We start from the raw sequence: 15155 nt of genomic DNA on the forward strand, positions 1-15155 counted from the left end.
CTCTCTCTCTCTCTCTCTCTCTCTCTCTCTCTCTCTCTCTCTCTCTCCCCCACCCCACCCGCTTTGTCCACTTCCTCCTTCTCCTCTTCTTCCTCCACTCCTACTCCTTCCTTTACACATAATTAAATCATTGTGGAATTAAAAAAAAACCACTATTCCTCTTTCTCCCTGCTTCTACTAACGTTTCTATCCGCATGTTAGAATGTGGAACAATTTCACAATTCAGTTCATTTCTCCCTAATTTTTGCATGTCTGGGATGTCATATCCTGGTTGAGTTATGGACATATCTTTGTCACATGAAGCATCAGACCATATAAAGAAGACCCAATCCCCTCATAGTGAAAGAAATGGGAAGAGGCAATGAACATCTCAGGGTGCTCTGGCGGACAGAGAATACGGTGCACCTGAGCGGCTTGTAGGATTACATGCAGGTATGCAGCATTAGATCAGGGTGTGAGCCAGGCAGATCTCAAAGGCATGCTATGATCTCCCAGGTAGGCAGCAGCAGACACTCAGGGGCACATGTGAAGGTTTGAACAGGGATAAAAGCTAAGTATATGCGTAACTTGTGACTAAAACTCTAATGCTGTTTTTAAATGGGTTGAATCGACAATATATCCATACATTCTCAGAAGTACCTAGAAGGAACTTCTTTCAGAGGCCTCAGGGGTTGATTCCCCAAGAAAGAAAAATGTCCAGAGTTGGTCTCGATGCAGGAACATCACACATAGAGACCCCAGAGCTTAGATTGCTCTGGAAACTGTGGATGAACGAATTCCATATTCCTGAAGGAGGGGGGTGGGTGTTTGGGAGAAGAATCTTAAAGGGGTAGAAGAGAGAATCTGAATTTCAGTAAAGAGGTTGGCACATATCCAGTGAGTCTTTCTAGCTTGACGAGAACAGTTTTCTGACATAAAGATGAAAAATACTAACATTTACTGATTTGGGCTTTTAGGTGAATGAAGGATTTCTGTTTTTCTCTGCACCTTCTTAATCTTTGATAGTTTTATTTTATTTTTGAGAAGATATGATTACATTTCTCTCTTTTTCCTCCCTCCAAACCCTTCCCCACTCTCCTGCAAATCCATGACTTCTTTTCTCACTAATCATATTCAAATCTGTGTACATACATAGGGCCTGCTCAGTCTGAGTTAGCCTGTATATGTGTTTCCAGGGACAACCATTTGGCATTTTTTATGCTAAAATGTATAAGAATAGATTGGGCTTATTGTTCAGTGGTAGAACAATTTCCTAACATACAGAAAGGAGCTACCTAGGTTGAATCTCCACTTACATGACTGTGCACGCACACACACGCACACGCACACACACACCTCAAAGTACAAGTATTCATTTCAAGTGTTCCCACTAATACAATGGAATATTATACAATTATTTTTTAAATGCGGATAGTCGTGTGTGTGTGTGTGTGTGTGTGTGTGTGTAAATATCACTTTCAATGTTGGGAATTGAACTCATGGCTTTGTACACACTAGGCAAGCACACTATCACTGAGCTACACCCCACCTCTTGACTAGTACGTTTTACCAGTCCAATCTATTTAAAGCTTTTCTCTCTCTCTCTCTCTCCTTTTTTTTTTTTACTTATCTTTCTGAATCCATAGAGTTAAATCTAAAAGAGACCACTGACTTCTACTGTGAGGTGGGATATGTACATTAGGTATTTTTATGCTACATGAATTTTTATCACGAACTTCCTCTTCGATAGTTGTAACAGCAATAATGACTTCTACGCATGACCCATAGAGCAGATGTCCTGGCATCTAAGCTCCTCCTGGTAAATGGGCTTCCCATTGGGCTAGTCACTGGAGTTTCCACTTGCTGTATCCTGGCCTGGCCTCTTTCCTGATTTGACACTCGGATGTCCACATGAGAGTCTGTGACACATGCCAACAGTGGTGGTGATGACAAGCCCCAAACCACATTTGTTCCATTTCTCCCAGCTCCTTACAGCCCTCACCATCGCCACGGTGAGAGCTCCTGTCTCTTATCTGTACCGAGTAAGAGTCAAAAGTTCTTGTGAGTGTGATTGCAGAATGGGGGCTGGAAAGGCTCCTGATAATGCTGAAATCCCTTTGAAAGGGCCGTGCTCAGAATGGGGTCAGGAGAGCTCTGTGACTTTGGCACATTGTGTACTATTTGGGACAATAAACTGGACAAGGAATGGGTGGTGTAAAATGTGAGAAACGAGTCGGGATAATGTTATAGCCCATCTGGTCTGATGACCTCTATTTGCAGCACATCTCTGTTACCCTAAAAGACCACCCAGAGGGCAGAGGAAGCATCTGGGGGATGGTGGGAGCTTCTGAAGGAATTGCAACGACACAAGATATTAGACATGAAAATATAATCCACATACCAAGAAAATAAGAGTCAGGTTGAAGTTTCTGAGATACACTTTATTTTTTTTTTGGCTCTTCCAATTAACAACGCTTTGGTTGAGTGGTCACTTGGACGTGAACTCCGGTGACGTTAGCTAAATCTGACATCTAGGAATTTAAACTTAGTAGCTGGCCTCCCTTCTCCTTATTAGCAAAGTCTGCTAAACATTTTGTGCCATGTGCCCTGCTTTATCTTTGAAGATGAAGCAACTGGCAAGCTGTCATTTTGATTCTCTCTCATGCTGGAAAGTCCGAAGGAGCAGGGCAGTTATCTTCCCATGGCCTCACAGAATGTCCATTCCTTTTGCTTTTCCTGATTTATTTTCAAAAGGACATAGGTTCCATAGAAAGCGCTGAGAAGTGACTCAGCCTGGAAATAAAGTTTAGTGCATGATGATAAGGTTTGAAGTTCTCCAGTAGAAAATCTAATCATTTAAAATATATTCTCACTCTTCCCTGAACTTGCACTACACTGGGAGAGAGCAAAATGTGTGCACTGGCTTAGGGGCGATACTTAGTAGCATTTCTGAACAGCTCTCTGATGTTCCAAGTCACCAATTCCATCTTGGTTTTCTCTCACTCAGGCACTGAGGTGAGCTTCTCCAAAGCAACAGATACCTTTGCCTTTGAGGATGACAGCAGTAAGGATGGGCTTTCCCCAGATCAGGCTCGGAGTGAGGACCCCCAGGGCTCTACAGGATCGACCCCAGATGTCAAATCCACTGAGGCTCCTCTGTCTGGGCCTCTGGACACAATTCAGGTAAAACAGGCTGGCCTGTCTCACAGTCTTAGATTTCATATCATCATTGCTGTACCTGGTGTTGCTTACAGCTCCTCACTCTGTCTGCTGCTGATTTTAACCTGAGACAGGGTCTTGCTATATAGGATAGCCTGCTCTCAAGCTCAGGATACCCCTCACTCAGGCTGAGTGATGGGGTTACAGTGTATCCACCACAAAGAGCTTACCTGATGATGTATTTTCTTAGTGTCTCCTCTCAACCTTGTTCAAGGCAAGCACTTGTGAATCTTAGAAACATTGAAAACCCTCACAATGTTAGATTTGGAGTTACTTTGTGGGCAAGTAGATAAGTTTACTCTGTTTCAGGCGTAAGGTTAGTTGACTCAGTGAGACCCCATGATTGGCCAGCACTCTCCAGACAGGACTGATGTCAAACTCATCAGAGGGCCTGGGGGCAGGGTAGGGGGATGAGGAGGTGCTATCAGAAAGCAGGAGGCACCAGTTGCTTCCACCCTTGACAGGTGTCTACCATGTCAGCCTGAAGCTAGCACATAGCCCCAACTCCAGCTCAGTCCTCACCTCTTCTAGACAAATCCACAAGTATGTGACAGCAAGGAATTAATACCAAAACAATGAAGCACACTTATAGAGAATAATGATGAGTTTAGTAAACCGCATCTCCTGCCCTGATGCTCACACTGTCCTGATGCTCACACTGTCCTGATGCTCACACTGTCCTGATGCTCACACTTGGCTCAGTCTACATTATGCACTTCACATCTTCTCCTCTGAGATCTCTGGCCCGGCTGAGTAAGTACCACTGAAACTAAAGACCACAAAGATAAACCTATCACTCCATGAGTCTAAATGGCTGAGTGAATTCCAGGATCACATGGAATGTCACTCCCTCCCAAAGCCACGTGATGGTAACATAGGACCCCTAAGAGATGTCAGTGGGAGTGGAGCACAAAGAGTTGGGAAGGAGGAATAGTGATACAGAGGTGCTTTCCACCCTGGGTTTACAATACTCTTCTCTAGAAAGAAGCCTCTAGGCCACGCCCTTCTCTTTCAGAAGACTTAGTCTTCCTGACCACCAAGAGACTGTTCCACAGACATTGGAATAAAATAGCTACTTTGGCTATCCCTTACTCAAACTGTTGGGGACCAGAAGTGTTTCGATTTAGAATGTATTCGCATCTATTCATGATAATGTGTCTTGAGGATAAGATCCAAGCCAAAACACAGGATTCACTTGTGTCTTAGATATGCATACATATCCATAGACTAAATGTATAAATATATATATATATATATATATATATATATATATATATATATATATATGATTGGTGCATGAAGCTAAGTTATGTATGGCCTTTTCTTCTCATGACTTCTTGTCAGCCTCAAAAGGTTTCGATTTTTGAAGCAATTCATAAGATGTTGGAATATTGGATTGTGGATACTCAACTTGTAGTTGAAATTATTTTCCTACTGGATGAGGGGAAGTTGCAGTGATGTTTATTCAGGGTCCAGTTTCCTGGAAGCATGATGGTTCCTGGTCACTGTCATCCCTATCTCTACCCCATCACAGCACACTTAAAGCTGCCAAGAAGGAAATGTGAAATGGGAGGAGGAGGGAGGCGTGAGAGAAGACTGAGCACTCCTCAGGCCAGAGTTCCTCATCAAAGCATCTCCCTTCCCCTGCAGCCCATGCTGAGCTTTGCAGTCAAACATCTTTGATAACATCAAACAGGCTATCAGACCACTTGTGCATATTCTTCTGACAGCAAACTCCTCCTCAGCTTCTGATTTAAGAATGGTTTTGAGGAAAAGACAAGTTCTTTTCTGCTTAGCCGTAGCAGAAGGGGAAGAAGGGGCCAAGCACTGAAAATGCAGGGGCTGCTTTGTCTTTTCTCTCAGCAACAATGTCTGGAAGGTTAGAACACTGAGACTCTGAGAGACAAGCAGTCCATAGGTTTGTGACAGATGCTGAGGTTCAGGAGTTCAGGGGAGAACTGGGAAGCTCAGTTCTGGCCCCCCAGGAGGGGTGTAAGGACCCCTGCCCTTTTGTTGAGTCATAGTGTAGGAATGTAGGACAGGAAGAGAAGAGAATTATTCTTTCCATGGAACCCTCAGCAGACAGAAGCATATTCTCATAAAGACATATGTGACCCTACAAGTGCAAATACATGGATCTAATACACATGTACAAACACACATATGCACATATTATTTTGTTCCTGTGTTCTGGTAATTCTTCTCTTTTTATATCTACCTTGTTTACACGTACATTGATATAAAGATGCACATGTATATAAGATATGTACTCATACACACATAGGTGTTTAAATATTTATATCCTAACATATATACATACCAGTGTGAACATGCATAAACACATATAACCAACACATATATACACAATTGTGTATATGTATGAATATGCATGTATACACATATAATCACCATACATGTACACATACATGTATGCACATGCCCAGGAAGGTATATAGGTGTGTATATATATATATATATATATATATATATATATATATGTGTGTGTGTGTGTGTGTGTGTGTGTATTTGTATATAACATATATACATATATATACATATATATTTACATATACATATATATGCCACTATATATATTCACAAAGACATATGTACATGCATATATACACAGACATGTGTGCACATGCATGTACATATATCTGTCCAACAAAGAGGCATGTATGTTTACAAATACACATGCATACAGTCACACATATTCCTACTCTCTGAGATACATTCATAATTCTATCTATATACATACATGCACACACGCACACATGCAAACACTCCTATATAATGAGATACTTACATGTAGTTCTCTCTTTACACATACACTTGCACACCTCCACAGATATTATTCATACTATGCACAAATGTCCTTTTCCCCCATTTTGCTTGTTCTCTTTTTTCTCAGAACTTCTGCTCCCATTCTCCCTGTTTCCTTTCTTTCCTAATCTCATGTTTATGTAGAGCTCCCCTTCAAGGTGACCAGATGTCCCAATTTGCCCAGATCAAACCAGGAGTACATCCTATCCTCTGGAATTGATACTGAAATTTTCCCTTTATCTCTCTGAGGTATTCTTGCAGTGCGTGACAGATTGGGATGTCCTCCTGCAGGGAGCATCTGATGTTATCAGGACAGGAAGCTGGGGTGAACACAGGAGGGCTTCAGCTGAGTGATGCAGCACCTCGATTCTTGTGCCCTAGTAACACTACAATTTGGATTTCAGGATCTCGCTCCTGGCTCAGAAAGTGACAAGAATGATGCAGCCTCCCAGTCAAGCAACCAGTCAGACTCTGGGAAGCAGGTGCTCGGCCCCCTCGGCACCCCAATCCCTGTGCACACTGCTGTAAAGGTATGGACTGGTGTAACTCTCAACCTCTGTCTGAAGTAGGCTCCCTGAAGCCATGCAAAGCAGAGATATACAAGGCAGTTCTGTTGGCATGAGATGACTTCCATGGAACCAGACACGGGTTTGGACAACTAGAAAAGTCACAAAGTCGCATATGCCATCGATGTATATACTCTCAGCACTAGGGAAGCCTGCCTGTATTGGGAATATAGCTCAGCAAGCATATCTGTGGCTTCGATTTCATGAGCCAGTCATGGTAGTACATGCCTGTAATCCTAGCACTCAGAAGGGAAAAAAATATATGTCAGTGAGTTCATTGTCAGCCTGGGCTATTCAACACAAAATACAACATGAAGATTTCCCAGGCTCACCCTGAAGAATGACACAGCTGAGTGCAATGCACGTGGGACTTGTAAGGCTCATAAAACTCATCCAGAGCAGTTGTATTTATGTGACAGGAGTGGGAATGAAGCCTTGGGTATTGCAAGACACATGGGGGAACCAAGCATGGGAGGGAGGAGTTAGGCTCACAGGAAACAGCCAGCGGTGACTACTGTATTTCATACTTAATTTCCCCAGCATTACACCCAGCCATTCCCAGAGAACTGTCTCTTAATTAGACGTTGCGCAGTCGTTTGGCTTTCTTATATTACTCTGAACTAGCTAACATCTATCACGATTCAGTTGGGAGCTCTGGTTTTTATTTCAATTCTAGTGTTACCTTTAGTACTTGCTGACACAATTTTTCTGGGATTTTTTCTGTTGTAAATTAATAGTCAATGACAAAAGAGTAGTTTTATCATCTATTAGATGCACATGTGATGGAGGAAGAAATGGCTCACATTATTGGTAAAGATGTCTATAAAGAAGTATTATAAGCACTGCTAATTTAATATTTAAGTTTTCGATAATTCAAATTAGTAAAGCTGTCAACCTCCTTATACCAAGAGGGCATGCTAGGAGCCCAAAAGAAGAACAGAAGGATAGACTAGTTGTAAAAAAAAAATCATATCCATGCAAACTCCATTGGTCCTCTGGACTGCTTGGTTATAGATGACTCCCAGAGCTTCTGAATGATCAATACCTAAACCCCAACTGTTGAAGATGCAACAACACCGTATGTTCATCCAGCAGTGGTTCTCAACCTCCCCAGCACTGAGAGTTTTTAACTTCATTCCTCATGTTGTGGTGACCCCAAACCATAAAATTATCTCGTTGCTACTTCATACCTATAATTTCTCTACTGTTGCGAATCACAGTGTAAACATCTGATATGCAGGGCCTCTGACACTGGACTCTCAAGGGGGCACAGCACACAGGTTGAAAATCACTGGTCTAGAAGGCTTCTTAGAAGAGAACTGCTGAGCTGGATAGAACCACTCAACCCAATTGACTCAATATGATTCTTAGGAGGCTAGAAACTTCACAGATTACTTTCAAAAGCAATAAAAATGCTATTGAAGAGGGAGGTATATAGAAATCTCCAAGAGGTCGTGTCACACACCAGTAAGAACATCACCCCATCCTCTGTAGTCTAGCTGGGTATTCAGACCATCATAAACCATCACAATGACTCGTGTAAGTATGAAAGATGTGCAGAGGTTTGGACAGATCTCCCTCTGGAAATATAGGAGTTTTCAAGATGCACATGAAAATAGTCTCAATGTGGTTAGTCCTTAGGGAGGTGCAAAGTTAAAATCCAATGAAATATCATTTCATGTGCACTAAAATAGCATCCATCAAAAACATGGCAATAACAAATGCCTACAAAGATGTAAGAAAGCTGGAAGTCCCACACACTACAGGCCTGAATGTAAAATGCTTAAACTGCTGTGGCAAGGTTTGTCATTTCCTCAGTGAGTTAAATATAGATTTACCATGTGGTCCAACAACTCCACTCATAGCTATATACCTGAAAGAACTAAAAATTCTTCGCAGAGTCTTCTCAGCAACACTAGTTTGCCATATTTACAAGTTTGAACCAACCCAAATGTCCACCAACTGATGGATGAGTGAAATCATGATGGAGCCATGGCACTGAATATTATTCAGACATAAAAAAAGGGATGCCATATTGACACTGCCACAACAAGAACTAACCTTGAAAACATCATGTTAAGCCTGAGAAGTCAGACACAGAATATGTTCAACGGGGGGTTTCACGTATACAAATGTCCAAAGTACATTCAACGGGGTTTCATGGATATGAATGTCCAAAATAAGCATATTTAACAAGATTGGCAGCTGTGAAGAGAGGAGAGCGTGGGGTGATGGCTGGGTGGCAAGGCGTTCATTTGGGAGCAGTGGGGATTTCATGGGACTGAACAGAAGATGATATTCACCCAAAAGTGCGAATGTACAGGAAGTGTTCCTTGCACTTTACATCAATAATAAAAGAGGCTCTCCTGCTTAGGCAGGGGAATGGAGGTTAGGTTCCATTGTTCCTCACTCCCGCAGTAGTGATGTGACCACTGTCCTGCACCCTCAACATGCTGAGTAAGGAGGGCACACAACTTCCCAAGATGGAGCCAGCTTTGAAAGTGAGCTGTTGTCAGACAGCAGGGTTGGTGCAGGTGGCAGCAAGCTGACAGGGAAAGAGGCAGGTGGTCACATAGGTGGTTAGGAGCCCTGGATACTGTGATGAAGAACTGTCTCCTGCAATTTGATAAAGGAGTGTGTGTGTGTGTGTGTGTGTGTGTGTGTGTGTGTGTGTACAGATTTGAATCAGTGCTGCATTTGGAAGTCTTGGAGTTTCTAGCCATAGGGTACACCCCCTCCTTTTTCTAGTTGATGAATCCTGCAGCCTGGGACTTGAATGCCACAGTGGATCTATCCCTGGTTCACCCTTAGGAAAATGTATGTGTACACTTACTGTGTCCTGTGAGTTGTAAGAGAAAAAGACATGCAAACAGAGAACAAGTATCCCCTGTACTCACAAAAAGAGTGAAACCATATAGGTATGTTATGTCAATAACATTCGGGACACGCTATCTTCTGGAATGTTCCTGGTGCCTGTGCTAAGGCAATATAGGGGAACAAAAGCATCTTTAGCACCCTTGAGTCAGCAACAGTCCTTCCTCTTCAAAGCAAGCCTGAGGGGATGAGGCCTGAGCAGCAGCTAAGCTGGGAGGAGCAGGTCACCAGACCCTGCAGAAACTCACCCAAGACAGAAGTATGATTAATTAACCAGAAGGCCAATCGATTAATGAGTAGAGTGAAATAAAGTCACCACGCTCACAGAAATACTCCCAACCATTATTCATTAGTCTCAGAGAGGAAGACTCAGAAAACAAAAACGCCTGCAGCTTACAAGGTGCCTGAGTCAGTAAAGAAGGAATGTTGTTGCCTCCCTGGAGGTTACACTCAAATGTACTTCTTGTAGTTGGAAGTCTGGAGGCTGCCCCTGGAGACTGTGCTGGCCAGCTATTCAGGAGCTCCCTCTTCTGTACAATGGTGGTACTACATCTTTCTTCCAATTTGCCAACCATGCTTCTTTGATAAAATCTGGTTTGGATGTTTTTATTACTCCATGATAATAGACTTACTGCTTCTCAATATATGAGGGCCTTTTGGATCCCAGAGAAGGTTATGTATAGAATTATGCATCAAAAGGATCTTTGTTACTTTTATGATCTTGAAAAACCCTCTCTCTCTCTCTCTCTCTCTCTCTCTCTCTCTGTGTGTGTGTGTGTGTCTGTGCGTCTGTGTGTCTGTGTGTGTGTGTCTCTGTGTGTGTGTAAGTGTGTGTCTGTGTGTGTGTGTGTCTGTGTGTGTGTGTGTCTGTGTGTGTGTCTCTGTGTGTGTGTCTCTGTGTGTGTGTGTGTAAATGTGTGTGTCTCTGTGTGTGTGTGTCTCTGTGTGTGTGTGTGTGTCTGTGTGTGTGTCTGTGTATGTGTGTAAGTGTACCACAGGACATGCATTCTCTCTCTCTCTCTCTCTCTCTCTCTCTCTCTCTCTCTGTGTGTGTGTGTGTGTGTGTGTGTGTGTGTGTGTGTGTTGCATACATACCACAGCATACGTGTGGGGCTGGAAGACAACTAGTGAAAGTCAGCCCTTCACTCAAGGCTTGGCAGCAAGTGCTTTTATCTCCCAAGTCTGCTCCTGTGATGACCATTTTTATAATCTTTATACTGAACAATAAGATACAAATTAAATAATATTTTCTTCATCTTATACATGATGAAACTTACATACAGTAAACTTATATTAATATTCAAACATTTATCTTAAGTCCCAAAGTTGTACCCTTCTTCTCTTACTGTGTGCAGATCATAGTGTATGGCGAGTGACTCCTGGAAAGGGTGCAGTGGGTTAGCAGCCCTCCCCATAGTAAAGAATTAGTAGTTCAGAGGGTGTGGCTTCCTGCCAGAGGTGGGCATTTTTGAAAGTGAGGGAAAGCAAGTCTACAGGTGTGTTTCAGTTTGAGAACCACATTCTGGATCTGCAGACACAATGTTAATTTCATCAAAGTTCACGTCGTTAGCAAGTCAACTTACCACGTGTTTAACTTGAAGGGCTTACATACACTCTCATGAGTGACTCCCACACTGGAATGCTAAGCTATCTATAGGTTCTACATAAGCTACTGAAATGTAAGCTTTCGTTGAACTCCACTCCAGCAAAGCTCCAAGAGCCCTATAAGGTGTCAGGTGCCCATGTGCCATGAGGGTGGTGATCTGTCAGATCTGTTCATCTAATACATAAGTGTTGTTGGGAACTATGCACCATCCCTTACTACATTCCCAGAATTGGAGGAAAAACCTAACAATCACCTACAACACAGGCTATGTCTCTCTTCTCTTTGCAGTCCAAGTCTTTGGGTGACAGTAAGAACCGCCACAAAAAACCCAAAGACCCCAAACCAAAGGTGAAGAAGCTCAAATACCACCAGTACATACCCCCCGACCAGAAGGCAGAGAAGTCCCCCCCACCCATGGACTCTGCCTATGCCCGGCTGCTCCAGCAACAGCAGCTATTCCTGCAGCTACAGATCCTTAGCCAGCAGCAGCAGCAGCAGCAGCAACAGCAGCAACAGCAACAGCAACAGCAGCAGCAGCGATTCAGCTACCCTGGGATGCACCAAGCACACCTCAAGTGAGTGCCTCCAGCTGGTGTGAGGGCTTTTGGACGGAGGTAGAGGATACCATCTCTGTCTAAGGCCTGGGGAGTCAGATGCTTGGGACCAGTGTGTCTTGTATTACACCATGTCCTTCTCTGACATGTTTGCCCTGTGACTCCCTTCAGAAACCGTGCATACACTATCAGGACTATACGGTTGGGGGGAAGCAAATATATTGGGGTTCTTTAGAGGAAAGGGAAACTCTTTGTGTTTCCAAAATAAACTGTGGAATGTCTAAGAATGCAGAATTGACTTTGCTGGCAGTTTAAGATCACTGTTAAAGAGCTATGGGGCAGCTTTTGAGATCGGCCTCTTCTGATTCAGGCTGTGTGCCTACATTGCCAGGTCCTATTCATACTCTACATGGTCAATATCCTCACCCATACAGTCAACACCAAGATTGTTTCACTTGCCTCCGGCTACATTCAATTATATATAAAGCCAAGCATGATTAAGATCCATGTATCATGGTCAGATCTCTCCAGAATAGTGCCTCAGCTAGGTCATGGGTGGGCCTTCATGCTTGCTTATGCCCCAGACTCCACACTCCTTTCAGTGTCCTGGAAACGAGGCTGGGAATTTTCTGCATATGCTGTCTAGTTCAGGTTAATGTTTCCCCCTCCCACCCTCTTCTACTGATTTGTTACTTCACTGATCCCTGTAGGCAATCACTCTGTGACTTGCCCCAAGGTCCGCCCACAAAGGCTCCGCCCACACAGGTCTAATTGTATTGTAAGCACCTCTTTGTTTTTCAGAGAACCAAATGAACAGATGACCAGAAATCCGAATTCTTCCTCAACACCACTGAGCAATACCCCTTTATCCCCTGTCAAAAATAGCCTTTCTGGACAAACTGGTGTCTCTTCTCTCAAACCAGGCCCCCTTCCACCAAACCTGGATGATCTCAAGGTATACATTTTTGACCTGATTTCTTGAGTAAAAAACATAAAGAGGGGAAAGGTGTGGGAAATGGTGTGCAGAACCATAGGTGCTGCAGAATTTATGGTTTGATGGCCAAACTCAAACCTGCAGGTCCTGCCTCAGTCTCCCCAGGCTGTTAGAACTCCAATCTGCCCTTTCCTGTTCCTCCTGAGATTTCTCATTAGCATAAATGAGTTACTATGAAACAGTTGGAATAGAGCTTAGCACAGAGGAGAGGTCTGCAACTTATAAAGCTTCCAGGATGTTCTGACGCAATGGTCAGTTTCATGATGAATCTTTAGCAATCTCTCGTGAAGCAGGGAAAAGACAGAAACTGTGGGGAATTGCTCTTCATGTAGCTCAGAACAATCCATATAGCTGATGTGGCTATATTTCTTCTGAATGCTTTTAAGGTTTAAAATCACCTTTCCATTAGAAAGTGCTGACTGTACTGAGGGAAGTTGAGTGGTTTGAGTTCTTTTATCCAATTGTTAAATGAGTATCTTGCTCCTCACTGAATAAGAAACAATGTTAGCAACAACTCTGTCCATAATATAATTTAAAGCAATTTCCTCTTATGTCTCCAAATCTGGGGACTTCTGTCCTGATATGACAGCTTATTAGATGGAATATGTATGTCAGCAACTTATTACAGATCACAAAGCCCAGGGATCCATAGCCACTCAAGTGACTCTGGGTTTCTAGTTGAACCTGGCATGTTGAAGCACTCCTCAAGATTGACCAACATGTTCTCCTTCTGTCCGGTATCCACATGGAGACAGAGCAGGAGGGACACAATCACTGCAGTGTGTGAACCTCATCCACACGCTCATCAGATCGCCAGGGATGACACTTGTTTGTCTGGTCCCCACGCTACCTACCACTCTCCAAACACCATCTTGTAACCTTTTTCTTTAAAATCCTACATCCTTAACGATCCTCATAGACTTCACCTAGCTAGACCTGGCCATTTCTCCATTATCAGTCTTCATTATTGCCCCCATTTCCATCCCCAACCCTTAATTTGATTTTTATGGGGTAGGGAATAGCAGTTATTCCAAATTGAAGAATATTCCATGGCTGCCAAGAGCCAATAAGATAATCCTGATATCAAAGGTTCCTTTATTTCTTCTACAGGTCACACTAGGCTTGTTTCTGTCTGGCATCTACACACCTACACGATAATGCTAAATTTATAATACCCTTGGGAGCCATGAGGTCAGCCCTTCCATTCCCCAAGTCATAAATCCACAGAGATAAAAGATGCCACCTTATCTTTGAAACATTACACTAAGTGAAATAAGCCAGCTTCAATGGCTCAAATACTTGATGAATTGCCTTAACTCACACTTGAATAGGCATAGAGCCAGAATACAAGCTATCAGGACAATCCCAGAAGGACCATAGGAAGTACTTGTTTAATGACTGGAAAGCCCCAGAGAAAACATAGTCTAGAACTTCTGGTGCCATTAGGCAGAGGAGAGTTCCCAAAAGTGGTTCCCTCTGTGTGTTCAAGACCAGAGTCATTGATTAGTGACAATCACACAATTAGGGCAGGTCAAGAACATGGTGGTCTTAGTGACAGTAGCTAGCAGTTTTTTTTAAACTAGCCACTCAATGTATATTCCTATCTGGTAAGGTCAATCTTATCAGCCAAGTTCTTAAAAATTAAAAATTAAAAGCCGGAGTCTTGAGGTTCAATGACAAGCAAGTTAGTCAATTTATAAATGAGGAATGGGGCTCCAGTTTGCACGGCTGATAGCAAAGGCTTTACCATTGCTGTGAAAGATGAGGATAGAAAGGAAAGCTGAAGGGAGGAAGCTTGACCAGATGAGACCTCTCACTTGGTGTGTGAGAAGACATGTCCCTGAATCCTCAGAAAGTTATACCAAGGGTAGAGTTACAATGTTGAAGAAGGATCAGAGACTGGTTCATTCAGGTTGGGAATGCTGAATAGCAACCAAGAGCCAGCCTAGCCCATTTCTAGAATGCAAACCACATTAATCTCAACCTCACTTAGGTCCCCTGTGCTGCGGGGCATGGCATCAGGAACTAGAATCTTTGGCAAAGCGAGCAAAGCTCGATCTAGGAAAGTGAATGCGATCATGAGAGAGAGAGACAAATGAGTGAGAAGGAAAGAAGTGGGAGGAGGCGAGACAGAGAATAAAGGAAGCTCACAGTGAGCTCACCTCTGAGGAAGGAAGGAATGGGGGATTTATGAAGGTGATCCTTCCTTGAGATGAGCAAGAAAATAATACAGTATAGCTGGTGTTTCTCTAGCAAATGTATTACAGTGTAAAACTAAAGAGCACTGAGAGGAGTTGGGTTCCTCCTTACAGAGATATCGGGATTGGGGAGATAGTCCTGTGGATAAAGTACTTGCCATGCGTGCATGAGGACCTGGGTTTGATCCCCAGGACCTATCTGTGCCAGGATGGCACACCAGCAACCCCAGCACCATGGAGGCAGACACAGAGGGATCCCTGGGGCTCTCTGGCCAGCAAGTCTAACTCAGTTGTGTGAAGTGATCTTCAGGACAATGACAGATCCTGTCTCAGAGAGAGAGA

The 15155-nt window shown here is 43.3% G+C and overlaps 1 protein-coding gene across 1 annotated transcript in view; it reads left to right on the plus strand.

Annotated features, from left to right (window-relative positions):
• Nucleotides 1–15155, plus strand: part of Myocd (myocardin) — a 66636-nt gene that overhangs the window by 38217 nt on the left and 13264 nt on the right. Inside the window, exons 6-9 of the mRNA XM_028783158.1 lie at nucleotides 2987–3162; nucleotides 6426–6551; nucleotides 11356–11642; nucleotides 12423–12576. Of these exons, the coding sequence (XP_028638991.1) occupies nucleotides 2987–3162; nucleotides 6426–6551; nucleotides 11356–11642; nucleotides 12423–12576 (743 nt within the window). The remainder of the gene's footprint in view (nucleotides 1–2986; nucleotides 3163–6425; nucleotides 6552–11355; nucleotides 11643–12422; nucleotides 12577–15155) is intronic.

The sequence above is a fragment of the Grammomys surdaster genome, unplaced genomic scaffold, assembly GCF_004785775.1.
Source record: "Grammomys surdaster isolate TR1022 unplaced genomic scaffold, NIH_TR_1.0 1019, whole genome shotgun sequence".
NCBI classification, from domain to species: Eukaryota; Metazoa; Chordata; class Mammalia; order Rodentia; family Muridae; genus Grammomys; species Grammomys surdaster.